The 15,047-nt window shown below is 37.6% G+C and overlaps 1 protein-coding gene across 3 annotated transcripts in view; it reads left to right on the top strand.

Moving 5' to 3' along the window:
- The window catches only part of LOC108709752 (FERM, ARHGEF and pleckstrin domain-containing protein 1), a 116,246-nt gene that overhangs the window by 74,834 nt on the left and 26,365 nt on the right, over positions 1-15,047 (top strand). For 2 of the 3 annotated variants that reach the window (XM_018249871.2, XM_018249870.2), the window contains exons 4-13: positions 355-397; positions 503-581; positions 2,331-2,428; positions 2,918-3,032; positions 3,768-3,915; positions 4,088-4,183; positions 4,546-4,709; positions 5,226-5,294; positions 6,787-6,862; positions 7,253-7,487. In XM_018249871.2, the coding sequence (XP_018105360.1) occupies positions 355-397; positions 503-581; positions 2,331-2,428; positions 2,918-3,032; positions 3,768-3,915; positions 4,088-4,183; positions 4,546-4,709; positions 5,226-5,294; positions 6,787-6,862; positions 7,253-7,487 (1,123 nt within the window). The remainder of the gene's footprint in view (positions 1-354; positions 398-502; positions 582-2,330; positions 2,429-2,917; positions 3,033-3,767; positions 3,916-4,087; positions 4,184-4,545; positions 4,710-5,225; positions 5,295-6,786; positions 6,863-7,252; positions 7,488-15,047) is intronic. The other variant, XM_041584282.1, reaches the window with a different exon arrangement.

The raw sequence follows: 15,047 nt of genomic DNA, 5'->3' as shown, positions 1-15,047 counted from the left end.
CCGAAGAGCTGGAAGATGGTGCTTACTCTACACCTATACTTGAGTAATAAATTCAGGGCACTTTCAGGGGTAATCACCTATGTGGGGGGGGGGAGCAGGCAGGGGGCACTATGTAGGGTAGTGGGTAGGGTTTTCGATTATTGGGGTAGTTCTCCTTTAATTGCTCAACTCAGAACTGTTGGAATTATCTGGCAGATCATTCTGCATATCTATTGCGTTAGCCCATAATTGGCTCCCCTTAATCTACGCACTGCAAAACTATTTCCATTTTGCACAATTCAAGAACTAGGAAGTTGCTAACTGAAAATAGTTTGTCTATTAAAGAAAAAAAAAATCTTGTATGTTTTTTTTCAGGTCTGGCTGGATCTTTTAAAGCCAATTATCAAACAGATTAGAAGTAAGTATACTATTGCAAAGTGCTGTGTAAATTTTATATAATAGATGTAGTCGTATGGTATGTAGGGAATTCCTCTTCTTCATTCTGTTCATTCCTGTACTTCAGGGCCTAAGAATGCAGTGCTTAAGTTTGTAGTCAAGTTTTTTCCACCTGATCACACTCAGCTGCAAGAAGAATTAACAAGGTTAGTGATGTGTGAAAATTCATACAACATTTAAGTTCATTCTGTGGATTTATGTGGCCATGGTTATAATATAGCCTTGAATAGAGACTTGAATACTGAGGAATGTATATAGGCTTAGGTTCATTTGTAAATAGTTTTTAAAGCAGACCTGTCACCTACACATTAAAAGCTGTATAATAAAAGTCCATTACAAATTAAACAAGGAACCCTAATTTTTTCATTAAAGCATCCATACATGTTATAAAGGTATTTCAAATATGTGAGCTGTCAATCAAAGGCCTGAGTCATATAGGTGGGGCAGTCAATTACTTTCGCTTTCCATTCAGCACTTCCTAGATATCACTGCCCCCACCTGCTTAATGCTCTATAATTGTGGATGGCACAGTGTATGGGCATTAAGTCCCCCATTCTGGTACATACACAAGATTTTGGGGTGACTCACAAATGTCTTAAAGTTGACCTGCCACCCAGACATTAAAAACTGTATAATAAAAGTCCTTTTCAAATTAAACATGAAATCCAAATTATTATTTTTTTATTAAACCATTCATAGCTGTTGTAAGCACATTTAAAAATCTCAACTGTCAATCAAATATTGCATAGAAGAGGCAATTAGTCGCTGGGCGACTAAATCTCCCCGAATCTCCAGGTTTGCCCTTATCCTTAGCTATGAGTCCCTTTAGCTATGAGTCCCTTTTCCCAAGGGATCTGTTATCTTATATTGTTACAATTACTTGTTTGGTTATCTCAAAATTGTAACAAAAGTATCTTATCTACTGCTGTATCTGTTCTGGGCTCTCTGCAAAAGCCAATTAAGTTAGAAACATTGTTTCTTTTTCTGGCTGTTGAGTGCAGAGAAAAATTGGACTTTCCAGTACAAATGAGGGACTGCGGGTTGAGCTGTCAAAATAGGGAATGTCCCTCTAAAAAGGGGACAGTTGGGAGGTATGATTTTGTATGCAGAGAGACGTGAAGAGGAGCTGCTACATGTCTTAGGCAGTCTGGCCATTTGCCTTGCAATTCAAACTACTATAAGTGTCAGGCCACACAAGCAGATTCGGGGAGACTGGTCCCCCCAGCGACCAATCTCCTCTTCTTCGGGGCGACAATCTCCCCAAACTGCCTTCCCCCTGCCCTCCGCCGGCTAAAATTAAAATCGCCTAGGTGAACGCACATGCAGCGCTTCGTTTCCGAAGTTGCCTCATGATGAAACAGAATTTAGGTAGACAAGTTACAGATGAAGCAGAATTTAGGTAGGCTTTTGACTCGGATGGCTCTTCAGGTTCCAGCATGGCAATTTACTGAAATGAAGGTTGAGGCGAGGTATATGGTGTAATAATGTTGCAAAATCTGCTTAATCGGTTTGTGTCCGTATTACCTGTACTAATTATCCAGATGTGTGTCCTGATTTTGTGTGCTTTGTAGAAGTTCAGAAAATATTTGTCTGCCAATACAGGGAGCTTATTAATATAGATAAACGATATTAACATATTGTGCAATAACCAACAAAGAAAATGAATGTATGCTATTTTTTTTTGTTATTGGATATTATATTTAACAATTATGGCTGTTAAAAAAATGTGATTTACTTTAACAGCCACTCCAGTGGGTGATACTTTGTGCATAAATTACTGAGTCCAGCTCAGTAGCTAATACTACGTCTATTTACTACATAAGATGCGTGTATTTACTACATAAGAATGGTGGGGGTAGCTTAATCTTTTTGTTATTTGCAATGTATTCCTACAGGTATCTTTTCGCCCTGCAAGTAAAGCAGGATCTAGTACAAGGCAAGCTTACTTGTAACGAAAGCAGTGCTGCACTTCTTATCTCTCACATTGTACAGTGTAAGTTAAACAGTTGCTCTATTTTACATGCTGTTTTCATGCTAATGCCCCAAAAGGGTATGGTATACTAGTACAACAAGGACCAAAAACCAGGATCATCCCTTTAAGGGTAACTCAAAAGTTAATTGGGCTTATGAGCTCCTTTACCAGAAACAATGTACAGTAGCTGTATTCCATATAACATATATGTAAGCAGTTTAGTTCTCTAAGCTGACTTTTAAGATGAGCCACTTACTGGTAGTAAAAAGGATGGAGGAGCAAATTATAATTTAATTCGATTTATCAATATCTGGAATACGAAGATTTGTATGTGTGCACGTGCTGATGTAAGACTTATATTGTTTACAATAGAAAGTAATATTCCTTCCATGTAAATTGAGCTGTCCTTTACTTATAACCTATACTTTGTGAAGTGAGATAAAATTAGAATTTCACAATATATTATCACTGAAAATTAGGTTTGCTTTGTTTTCTGGTTTCTGTTTTTAGCTGAAATTGGAGATTTTGATGAAGCTGGAGACCAGGAGCACCTGCTAAAGAATAAGTATATGCCCCAACAAGAACCTCTGGAAGAGAAGGTCATGGAATTACATCAGAATCATTTGTGAGTTATGATTCAAATATTTTGTGGTGTGTAACTAAATCTTTACCCTTCCTTTTATATGGATATTCTAGCCAAAAAAGAGCATTAGTTAAAATATATTTTTTGTTTCATAAATTGTTAAAAACAGATTGGCAGAATAAATATAGTGGTATACTTCCCTATAGGATAAATGTAGTGCCAGCTTTATATATATATAATTCCCTCAGAACTCATAATATAAATATAAAACCAGTTTCATGCATCCTGGAATGCAACATATATGATGCTCATGAAACACCTAGTAGTACATCATTATAAATACAGTGCCATTTTCATGTACTATCACCCCAGAACAGTTGGCAGGATAATGTAATGCCATACCTCCATCCATTTTTTGGAAATAGGGATCAATACTCAGCCTGCCTATGAAACCAAAAGATCAGGTCAGTACAACTGGGCTCACGTTCTGGGAGACCAAATTGGACAAGGATCTGCTCATTTGGCAATCCCGCCAAACAAGTTTACCTTTTAATGTAATGCAAATTTGGTTGTTCGTAAATCTGTAACGATGAAGTAATTAGGGTATTGCCCTATAAGGGTGGTAAGAGTTGAGGAATGGGCAGAGAACTGATATTCAAACTGTCAAGAAATTATTAATGCTTTGGGCATTGCTTGCTGTCTTTACTATAAAAAAAATTAGCTTTTCATACCATGCATATATTTAATTGCATGTAACTATTTATTTGGTGCCTCTAGTGGCCAGACACCTGCAGAGTCAGATTACCATCTTCTGGAGATTGCCCGTCGCTTAGAGATGTATGGAATCAGGCTAAACCCAGCTAAGGACAGGGAGGGAACCAAGATCAACCTTGCAGTTGCCAACACTGGCATCCTAGTGTTCCAGGTTTGTATCGTTTGTCACTGTTTATAAAAGTTGAAAAAAAAACTTCAGAACCCAAATCATTCCCATTATTGACGAAAGGAGAAGTGGGTGGCTCGTTGAAGGCATAGGATTTTTTTTTTTTTTAGCTTTTATTGTTTTATGTATGTAAGCAGATCTTCATTTTGGTCTTCAGGGTCACACGAAGATAAATGCTTTTAATTGGGCAAAAGTTAGAAAACTAAGTTTCAAGAGGAGACGTTTTCTCATAAAACTACGTCCAGATGAAAATGTAAGTTGTAAGTTTTTTCTTTTTTTTAATATTGAAACAAAATTGATCAGAAACAATACTTATTGTAATAATTTATTGCATATTTATAATGACTTGCTCATTGGTGTCTTTTCTTTTATTGTGTATCAAATCAAGGTGTATTCATTTTGTGCATGAATAGCCTATTCATGCACAAAATGAATACACCTTGATTTGATACACAAATATCCCGGTGTTGCTGGTATTTTTGAAGTATTTGAACCGTTTACCGTGCACCTGGGGAACACAATATCAGCAGGGTGCTGCCCTTGTGAAGATATATATATATATATATATAGTTTAGATGTGATAAAACTGCTGACTTTTCATTTATGCTCTCTAAGAGTTCGTATCAGGATACACTTGAATTCATGATGGCCAGTCGTGATTTCTGCAAATCATTTTGGAAAATATGTGTGGAATATCATGCCTTTTTCCGGTTGTTTGAAGAGCCCAAGCCAAAGCCCAAACCAGTTCTCTTTAGCAGGGGCTCATCATTTAGGTTCAGGTGAGTGATGCAAATGTTAGTTTTGCATATTAAGTAGTCATGCATATTAAGTATGAAGAGTATATACAGTGTGCTGTTTATTGGATTCACATTTCTGCAATAATGTGTTGAGACTGGTGACTGCGAGCCATATTTAGATATTTGTATAGAATTGCATTTCCAGACAGTTCTGTGCAGCACCACATGCAGATACAAACACTGTAGATATGCATCTATATAGTGTAGTAGATCAGCATGTATTATTTTTAGGTCTGTATGTATGCATTCATTCTTTAGTTCTCTATTTTAATGTGTATTTTTACCCAATCTTACGCATTCTTGGTAATTGGAATGGTGTGAATACACCAGGATTGATGATTTTCATGCAGATTTTCACTTAAATTTAAGAACTGCAGTAAAAATGTACCCTTTTGCTATTTTTACTTTTTTACAAAATTTCTGCTTCCAGGTGATTTTGGGTGAGAGACATTGGGGCTAAGTGCATTAACATGTTTTCCTTGCCATGTATTTTAACAGTGGTCGTACACAAAAGCAGGTTTTGGATTATGTCAGAGAAGGAGGGCATAAAAAAGTACAGTTCGAAAGGTAAAAATTCTACTTGTCTACATATTTTCACTGAATTTCTTGTTATCTAGAAAATTCCCTGCGTTGAGTTGTGTTTAAAACCACTTTCATTAAATGTACTTGTGTCCAAATGCACTCTTCACATTTCCATATACCGTAGTTGTGCTCAGCACCAATGCAGGGTGCACAGGGAACCATGGAACTACCGTATGTTAGTCATGGTGGTAGCTTCGGGGTTCCCTCAACACCCTGCACTATTCAGTGCAGTGCGGTTGCGCCTAATGAATTATGTGTAGACTTCACTTTCACACTCACAAACACTGAAAATGACTCTGGGCAGACTTTAAATATATTCAGGCACAACTGTATACACTTTAATCCGTTTTGGTGAATCCCGTGCACCTGTTGGCAGATACATTTTTCCCAACCAAAGGTGGGGGTTAATAGAGCAGTAACAGTTTTTTTAAAAAAACAATTGCCCCCACCAGCACAAGGACACCCGCACCGGGAGCGGCCATGTTGGGGCACACACATGCGCATAAATGAGTGAATGGTGCAACTTGCTTATTATGTGCGTGACATCATTATGCGCATGCACTATGCACTATGCTCGCACTGGGAGCTCCCTCTTGGTGTGAATGTCCTAGCTCTGGCGGGGCCAATATATATAAAAAAAAATAAAAAAAAGACTTTGCCAATTTTTATTTAACAAAAAAAACAACTGTTACCCGCAGTCGGAGTGCAGGCTCTATTAGTCCGCATCTTTGGTTGGGCATAATATTTTCAGCCAGCAGGTGCCCTTTATGCTCCTGACAGGGATTAAAATACTATAAGCACAATGTACCGCAAATCTTTGCTAAAACTTAACTGTGGAGAAAAAGGATTCCTTAGAGTAGTTGTATAATATTTGTGACTGTGCTTAAAAATAATTGATCGCTGTCAACTATGTATAGACACATTGATTAGCTAGCTATTTTATTCATTACTACTATGCTCAAAAGATGTGTAAACGAATCAAAACCTAAGCTTGCTATACACATTAAGACCACTCACTAAGCAAGTGGATATTTGCCCTATTCTGGGCCAAATTGGACAGATCTACCACCTGGGCCAATGATCACATCATAATTGGTGCCTATGCTTGACATTTGGAGAGGACTGCATCGGCACTTCAATGTGGTCTCCTTTTAACAGTATTTTCAAACCTTCCTGTTAGATATCTGACCAATTTTCTTCCAGAAATCTATCAGGTAGGGTCCATACATGACCAGATAAACTGCCAACCCTGTCTGAATGGCCTGTATGAGCAGTTTTAATCTGTCTGTGTATCACCATTAGATGGCCAATTGGCAATACTAAAAATTTGTGTTAAAGAAATGTCAGATAGTATGTCAGAATGTTAAAATATAATGCACATAAAACTTAACAATAGATTGCCTTAATTCAGATTTTATGATCTTTCACTTGTGAAATACACCAATTATATTTTGCCTGCCTTTTTTTTATTCTGCAGGAAACACAGCAAGATCTGCTCTATTAGAAGTCAATCTTCACATCGACCAGTACCTCTTTTGGAAGTGCCAAAACAAGTCAGTAAATTTAGTACAATTTCATACTACTTCGGGTTGTCATCGTTATCTTTTTAGTGCTGTGATTGACTCTTTTGATCAAGTTTAGCAGAATTCTACCATCCTGTCTGACATCTGTCATCTTGGGGGGGTTGGTATTTAACACTAGAAATCCATATGGTGATGGTGGAAATCTACCAATCTATTTCTTGTTTGTTCTTTTCAGAATCTCTCGGCCTTCACAATACTAACAGCATTTGATTTTAGATTACTTTCCTTTTTTATCTAGAAAGACAATATTTATATTTTTTTGATACATTGGAAAGTGTTGGACATAATAGCTGTGCTTAAATGTGTTGTTAGCTGTCCATGTATATTTACATGCATATTTCTTCTATTTTCTTCCCGTAGAGTTCTAAAATAACCTTTGAGCAAAGTTCTCAGCCAGATGAAATACAGACATTACAGCAAGTGAGGAAAGATAAGCAGGTTGTGGATGTGCCAGTACATCATAAAAGCCCGTCTCCCAAGAAAAGTCCAATTGCCAGGATGGCAAATGAAGGCACAGATGTGACAGCTAATGGTGAAGATGCTGCCAAAGACCATTCACAAAAGAGCTTAAAGAATACACACCAGCCAAGCACAGGTCCAGCATCCAGGGCTGCTCATGGAAGCAGTACCTCAATTCCTTACATTGACTGCAGTGATGTAGATAGCGAGTATGATATTCACAGAGCATATTTAATCCGCTCTCAGTCCCAAACAAATGACAATTATGAGGCTGATTTTCACAGTAATAATGCATTGATCCGAACAGATGATTACGTGAAACATAGCAAACTAAAGCAGCAAATGTCTTCTGTTCGGTCATCTTCTAATATTATTGAGGAGTATATTGATGATGGCCCAGAAGGCTTGTCTTTTTATACTGACGGTAGTCCCAAAATGCCCCGACACAGTTCTTTGATAGATGAAATGTTTAGTGGTCCAGACAGTCGTAGTCCATTAGCTGCTCCATTATCCCCAAGTAGCAAAGGATCAATTCCAAACTTGAGAATTAATAGAACTGGATCGCAGAGTTATGTTTCAGACAATGGGTATGACAATAATAATTGGGCTAGAAAACTAGAAGATGATGATATTGGTAGCAGATGTCAAAGTTATAGCAATTGTAGCCCAGCTTTAGAAAGGCCATATATTCAAAAGCTGAAAAATTTACAGAGAAACCATTCTGAAACGGATCCCTTCATTTTAAGTCAAATCGCCTCAACTCCAACTAGAGATTATAGAGCAGAAGCTCAAAGGATAGATCACATCTCAAAAATGGCTGTGTTAGAAGCTAAAATGATGTCCAATGGAATGTTTGACAGCAAACAGTCAAACTATAGTCCACGGTTGCGAGCTAGTGTGGTCTTGGAAGACCATATTGGTGGTGTTTCAATGGTGGATGGTTCCACCAGCAGTGGCAGCGAAACTAGTGATGGAGATTCAGATATAGTTGATACTTTCAGTCACCCACTTGTTTATGGAAATCCTGTCGTTTTGAACTCTTCGCCAATACCTAGAAACAACTACTCATTTGGCAGTCTACAACTGGACGAATATGCAGAAGATGTGAATGATGAGGTAGACACTGTCCTAAGCTTCAGCGATGAAGATGGTGGACATGTTTTTAGCTGCTAAACCATCATGCCATAAATAGTTGTACACGTGCCCAGTAAAATATAAGAGTAGCAGAGCTAAGGAGAAATGACTGCTTTGTTCGATTGCTGCTGTTTCTAGCACTGAAGTTTAGTCCTGTATTAATATTTCTCTGTGGATGTGTAAGTTATGTACTGTAGTAAGATAGGAGTAGTTTGCACTTAGTCTTATCGATTTGCTTTCATGATTTTTTTCTGTTGAGGTGTAATTGGTTGTGTCGTATATGAGTGTCATTTTTAGATTTGGTCTGAAATGTTATAATGCTTGTCTGATAGAAGAACTTGAAATACTCAAATGGGGGTATGTCATATGTGTCGTTCGGGCAAAAAACTTTGCAGGCAATGTAATATTCGCCAGCTAATGTTTTTTTAATTTCGAGCAGAGCTAAACATTTGCAAAAATTACATTTTAAGTAACGCTTGCGATTTTAATTACGTTACCCCCAAAGTGTAGAAATGGTTTAGGATTATTAATTTTGTCATTTTGGTAGCGAAATGTTATTCCAAGCAGTCTGTGAACTTACTTTTGCACTAATACAATGTGAATAAGTTAGTCTATAAAATACTTTGCATTAGGAATCATAGTGTTGGTTTGATCTTAACTGGAAGGAAAACCTCAGTGCCGCAGTTTGTACAAGAACATTACATGTAGTCGCTGACAATTCTGTCTCCCACCTTTACAGTGCCTGTAGTACAGCTTGGGGCTACATGTGTCGCCAAAGTACAGAAAAGAAATGTATTTGCAAATACCAGAAGTTAAATCTGGGTTTTTGTTTGTTTTTTGTTTTTTTTACATTTTTTGATGTATAATTACTTTTAGTTTGACTTCTTGGTGGAAAATATCTTTTCCCGTTTTTTATTTTAAAAGTTGTGTTAAATGAGAAATTTGCATCAAACAAACTGGAATGAACAAATTTATGTTAGAGGCAATAATCCAGGTTCTAGAAATAACAGTCTATTCATAGCAAAGGTCATATTCATGCAAGGGCTGTTCATATAACTGCATGGATTAAAATAATTTATTCATTCACCTCTCAGCCTTATTCCTTGGGAATTTACTTTGGCTGTTTGCTAATGAACATGCTCAGTTCTTCTCAACTCAGATTACTAAACATGCCCTCCAGTCTAGCAGCCAGTGACAAGGTGGCAATACTGGTTCCCATTGAAACTCCGCTCTGTCTGCTACTATTTTTTCTCCTAACCCCCTCTCCTGAGCTCAGCTTTACCTTTACAGTGCTGAACTTTTATCATAGCAAATTCTGCCTTTTTAAGCCTTCATTCTTCAATGCATGAATTTTACAGTACACATGTGCTGTTTGCAGATGTATGTCACTGATGATGCACCAGTGGGAAAATGGCCGCCTGGTGAAAGTTATTTCTTTTAGGAAAATGTGATGCCACTAACAAACAGGGGGGATATATGCAGCACAGATGATTCAGTTTGGGTGGAGAACATGTACCTAAGTTGTGTACATGGCAGGATAATGTAGAGTTCTACATGTCCTTTAAAGGGGTTTTAGTAGGATGTAGAGAGTAATTTTCTGAGATAATTTGTAATTGGTTTTATTTTTTTATTATTTCTGGTTTTTATTCAGCAGCTGTCCAATTTGCAATTTCAGCTATCGAATTGCTAGGGTCCAAATTACCCTAGCAGCCATTCACTGATTTGAAAAAGAGGCTGGCATATGAATAGGAGAGGTCTGAATGGAGAGATGAGTAATAAATAATAGCAATAACAATACATTTGTAGCCTTCCAGAGCATTTGTTGTTTAAATGGGGCCATTTGAATGCTGGAAATATTCTGAAGAAGAAGGGAAGTAATTAAAAAACTATAAAATATAAATAATGAAGACCAATTGAAAACTTGCTTTGAATTGGCCTTTTTATAGCATATTAGAAGTTATCTTAAAGGTGAGCCACCCCTTTAAGCAATGAATCATCCCCTGTGGAAGTCTGTATAAATTAACACAGAACAGGGGCTCAAATTATATATGATATTATCAATGCTGAAAAATGGAAAAGAGTTCCCCCCCCATATATTGCCAAGATATTATCCTCCTGGTTGCTCCTATAAGGGCAATAGCACAGAGGAAGAATTATCACCCGTGATTATCTTGGCTAACCGTGTGTCCCTTGTTTCCTTCCCACCGACTAAAATGCAAATTGCCAGTGGGAAAACATAAGTGGAGAGTATATGTTTCCCCACTTGCGATTTGCATTTTAGTTGGTGGAGGGGAAACAAGGGACATTTTGTTGCCTGCAGTAGCCATGATTTATTATGGATGACAAAACTTCCCACGGGCCACTGCCTTTATTCAATTTTTTTTTCTTTTTTGTTCAAAATTACTTGAGTAGTAGGTGCTGTTTGGTTAATGATAGGATTGTAGCAACTATATAATTTAATATAATTGAGTTACATGGAACTGTAACAAAACCTGCATAAACCTTCTTGTGGTGGTAATGATGGTATAGCATCCCTTGGTGCATACCCCACACTGGTAAAGTCTGCTCTACAGTATATGTGATCAACTGGAAAGATTATTGGGGTAATTTATGAACTGGAGGGCAGGGCAGGTGTGTTTCACCACCAGTCCTGTGCTCTACCCATCTTGTGTGTCATTTAGATGTGCAAGGTAGGAAGCAATGGCAGATACAGGCAGCAACAGAGGGATTTTGCTTTAATACATATATAGCAAAAAGGGTGACTCCTAGCAGATAAAAAGTGGTTGTGCGCTATGGATACCTGCCAGTTACTCTGACCACAATATTCATGATATCATGTCTCAGTGGGACTGAGCATGGTTTTTATCTCTGCTTAATTTGTGACAGTGACAAGCTTGATGACCCATTTCAATGAAATGCTGTTTCAATACTATACCATACCCATGTGTAGCCATATACACATGTGATTGATACAAGCATGTGGAACCCCCAGTGTAGCCCCACCAGAGAACATGGCCCTGGTGTTGTCCTGTGCTAGACATTTTAATGGGCTTATAGAAAGGGTCTTGGCTTGGGCCTTGTGGGAGATCACACAATTCAAATGGTTTCAGTTTGTCTTTTATTCATGGCAGCAGGGAGAATGGAGACTTTGATTTAGTCTAAATGTATCATATCCAGGTACCACAATTAGTGTAGTTACCTTTAGATAATTAGGGGGTGTTTGGTGTCCTTAAACTGCTGCCAATTAGAAGCCAGTAAGCCATTGAACAGCGCCCAGCCTCCTAGTTATGTTAAAGTTACTAGTAGGGCTAAGAATTTATGTATTAACTAAAACCTTGTTTTAATATTAAAGTAGACTTGTACAATGACCATCATCATCTTGTGCCTCATCTGTTTTTTAAATCATAAATTTAGTTGTGTACTATATCTTCCAAGCAACCCCACATAAGCATTGGATGGCCAGTAGCTAGCTAAGGATTCTGGGGGTTGTTTTTGGAAGGACATAGATTTGGATTTGGAGATGACACACTCACACTGGTTGCTTTGCATGTTACCTGACCCTGGGTGCAACAACAACTCCTATTTCACTAACATAAAGGGCAAATATAGCTGCAGCACTGCATTTCTTTTATGGTATGTGCTTTCCTTTCAAAATAAATTCTTACTTAACTAATTTCTTTGCAATCTGCTATTCTGGGAACTTCATTCTCATTTTTGTCATTTGTAAAGTTTTGTTTTTTTAAAGAAAAATGTGTTTCTATGGCATTTAAGCACTGCTCAGCATGTATATCTCTTCAAAGGATGGCGGGGATTTGGCTGATGTGACTTCTGTTCTGTCTTTATCCTTAAGCATGTTTTACCCTCTGTTACTTACATTGGTCTCATTTAAATGTTCCTTTGCTTTGGATTACCTATTTATGTAAGAAAAAAACTTGGCCTTCGACAACAGTGATCCCTGCTTTCCAAACTCTTTGTAATGATATTAACTGATATTGTTCTTTATTTCTACACCAAAACTAGTTTCAAAAGTTATAATCAACTTGATTTTTCAATATATTGAAAAAAAAGTGTAAGTGTTTGCAGTAAGGTTCCTGCTGTCTTTATCAAACCTCATTCTTGCTCAATATTTCTGATTCAGTATGAATAGAGAGCAAAGGCTTTTCTACCCTTCTGCCAATGGCTACTATATAAATTTCTCATTTGCATTGACATACACAAAGAATATAAAAGTAGCCTGTTGGTTGGCCAAATATTCCCATATGTTCCTCTGACTCTAGGATTGTTTGATACTGATCCTGTCAGCTATGACTGATGTTTGTTCATGATCACTGTTGTTGACAGGCCATGGTACTTATTCAATGGACAGCATTTGTAGTGATGGTGTAACAATTCTTCTAAGCAGCATAATGTCACTTTCCCAGGTAAATAGGACAGACTCAAAGGGCCTTCATATAGAGAGACATTGTTAAACCATCAATTACAGTTGCTATCCTGTGTGTAAAATTTAAAAGCATGAATAAATATGGGCTGTAAATGTCAATGGCTGCTTATATCTCACCTTGATGAGTTTCTTTGCATGTGAAACACTACCTGCTCCTGCATCAGCGACATTACCAGTCTTTCCATTTATCTGTAAAATGTGTTTTATTTATCTGTTTTGTTAACCTGCCAACCAAACAAGGTTATCACATGGTGACTTGGTAATATCTATTGTAAACCGGAATCATTCTTTATTATTGTATTCCTGTGCTGACACTGAAAATAACAGCACTTTGCTCAGGCACTTCTCTATGGCACATGTAACGTTTCTTCTCTGGTGCAGAAAGAGCTAGCTCTCCATACTGACTATCATTTACATGATCAGAAACCACCCATTCCTTATTGTGTCCAGCAGTTCTTGACCAGATTCACATCTATGCATTTTTTTTTGGTTGTAAATGTGCTTTTCACATTTATTTATTATGGGTCGAATTGAAAATTCGAATGTTATTTTTGGTCAAAACTCTCAAATTCAAATTGTGAATTATCCAAACTCAATTCGAGTTTTAATTTGAATTTAGAAATTTATCATACTCTGGAACTTAAAAAACTCGAATTCGACTATTCGCCAGCTAAAACCTGCCAAGTTCATGTATAAGTCAATGGGAGAGGTCCAGTGACAATTTTTATACTGTTAGTAGCCATCCTGACCTTTTTTCGGAGTTTAGTCGAATTTGAATCAGATTCGAACCATGGTGGAGCCATGTAAGTAGATGCTTAAAGGAGCATTTCAACTTGAAACCAGCCTTTAAAGGAATAGTTCAGCTTGAAATAAAAACTGTGTAAATAGATAGGCTGTGCAAAATAAAAAGTGTTTCTAATATAGTTAGTTAGCCAAAAATGTAACGTATAAAGACTGGAGTGACTGGATGTCTTAACATAATAGCCTGAACACTATTTCCTGCTTTTCAGTTCTCTAACTGTGCTAGTCAGCAACTTGAAGGGGGGCCACATGGGACAAATCTGTTCAGTGAGTTTGCAATTGATTCTCAGCATTCAGCTCAGATTCAAAAGCAACAGATATGACCCATGTGGCCCACCTTCAAGACTCTGATTGGTTACTGCCTGGTAACCAGGGTAACCAGCCAGTGGAACCCAAGAGAGTTGAAAAGCAGGAAGTTGGGCTATGTTCTGTTATGTTAGACATCCAGTCACTCCAGCCTTTATACATTACATTTTTGGCTAACTAACTATATTAGAAACATTTTTTATTTTGCACAGCCCATCTATTTACCCAGTTTTTATTTTTACACTGAACAGTTCATTTGACGCAGGCATGTCCAAAGTGCAGCCCGGGGCCAATTGTGGCCGTCTTAAAATTTACACCAGCGCTCAGGCTCCGTCATAAAATTAATAAAAATGAGGCCCCCCAGCACAGTGCGATCAGGAATCCCATAGCAGTAATATTTGCCACATTAGTGAAATGATCTGCCACTTGGTCTATACTCTGGTCTATAGGGACTCACTGTTTTCGCATACTTCTTTACGGCTGAAGGTGTCAGTAGACGTACTGACGTGCCAGTACAGTAGACTAAAGAAGTATGGCGTCATTACGTTCCAGTACATGTCTATTGCTAACACCTTCAGCACACAGACAGCAGTATGTGCCCAAATATTACTGCTACGATTACTTGATTCCTGTAATTTAATGGTAATTGTTGAAAGAATGGTGGGCTGAGTGTTTTGCCCCCACACATTTTCACTTCACCAAATCTGGCCCTCGTTGCAAAAAGTTTGGGCACCCCTGCTTTAACGTTATATGCGCTAAAGGTGGCTCACGTGTTGGATTAATTTCTAACTATGATAACTGGAAGTAATGCTTCATAAAAATAGCTCATGCATTACTGCATAGATAAATTGATAGATGAGATATTACTTCCAATTTAAGTTGCTATACATCAAATTAATAGACTCTTGGTTTTTGATATGTGGCCTTATAACACAGTCTGCAGTGGGTCTTCATTCTTTGTGGCAACTGAAATGTTTGCATTTTTTTGTTCAGCACTTTGGAATATGAAATATT

This window comes from Xenopus laevis, chromosome 2S (assembly GCF_017654675.1).
Source record: "Xenopus laevis strain J_2021 chromosome 2S, Xenopus_laevis_v10.1, whole genome shotgun sequence".
Classification (NCBI taxonomy): Eukaryota; Metazoa; Chordata; class Amphibia; order Anura; family Pipidae; genus Xenopus; species Xenopus laevis.
The sequence above is the reverse complement of the archived record's forward strand: the minus strand, read 5'-3'. Positions and strand labels throughout refer to the sequence as shown.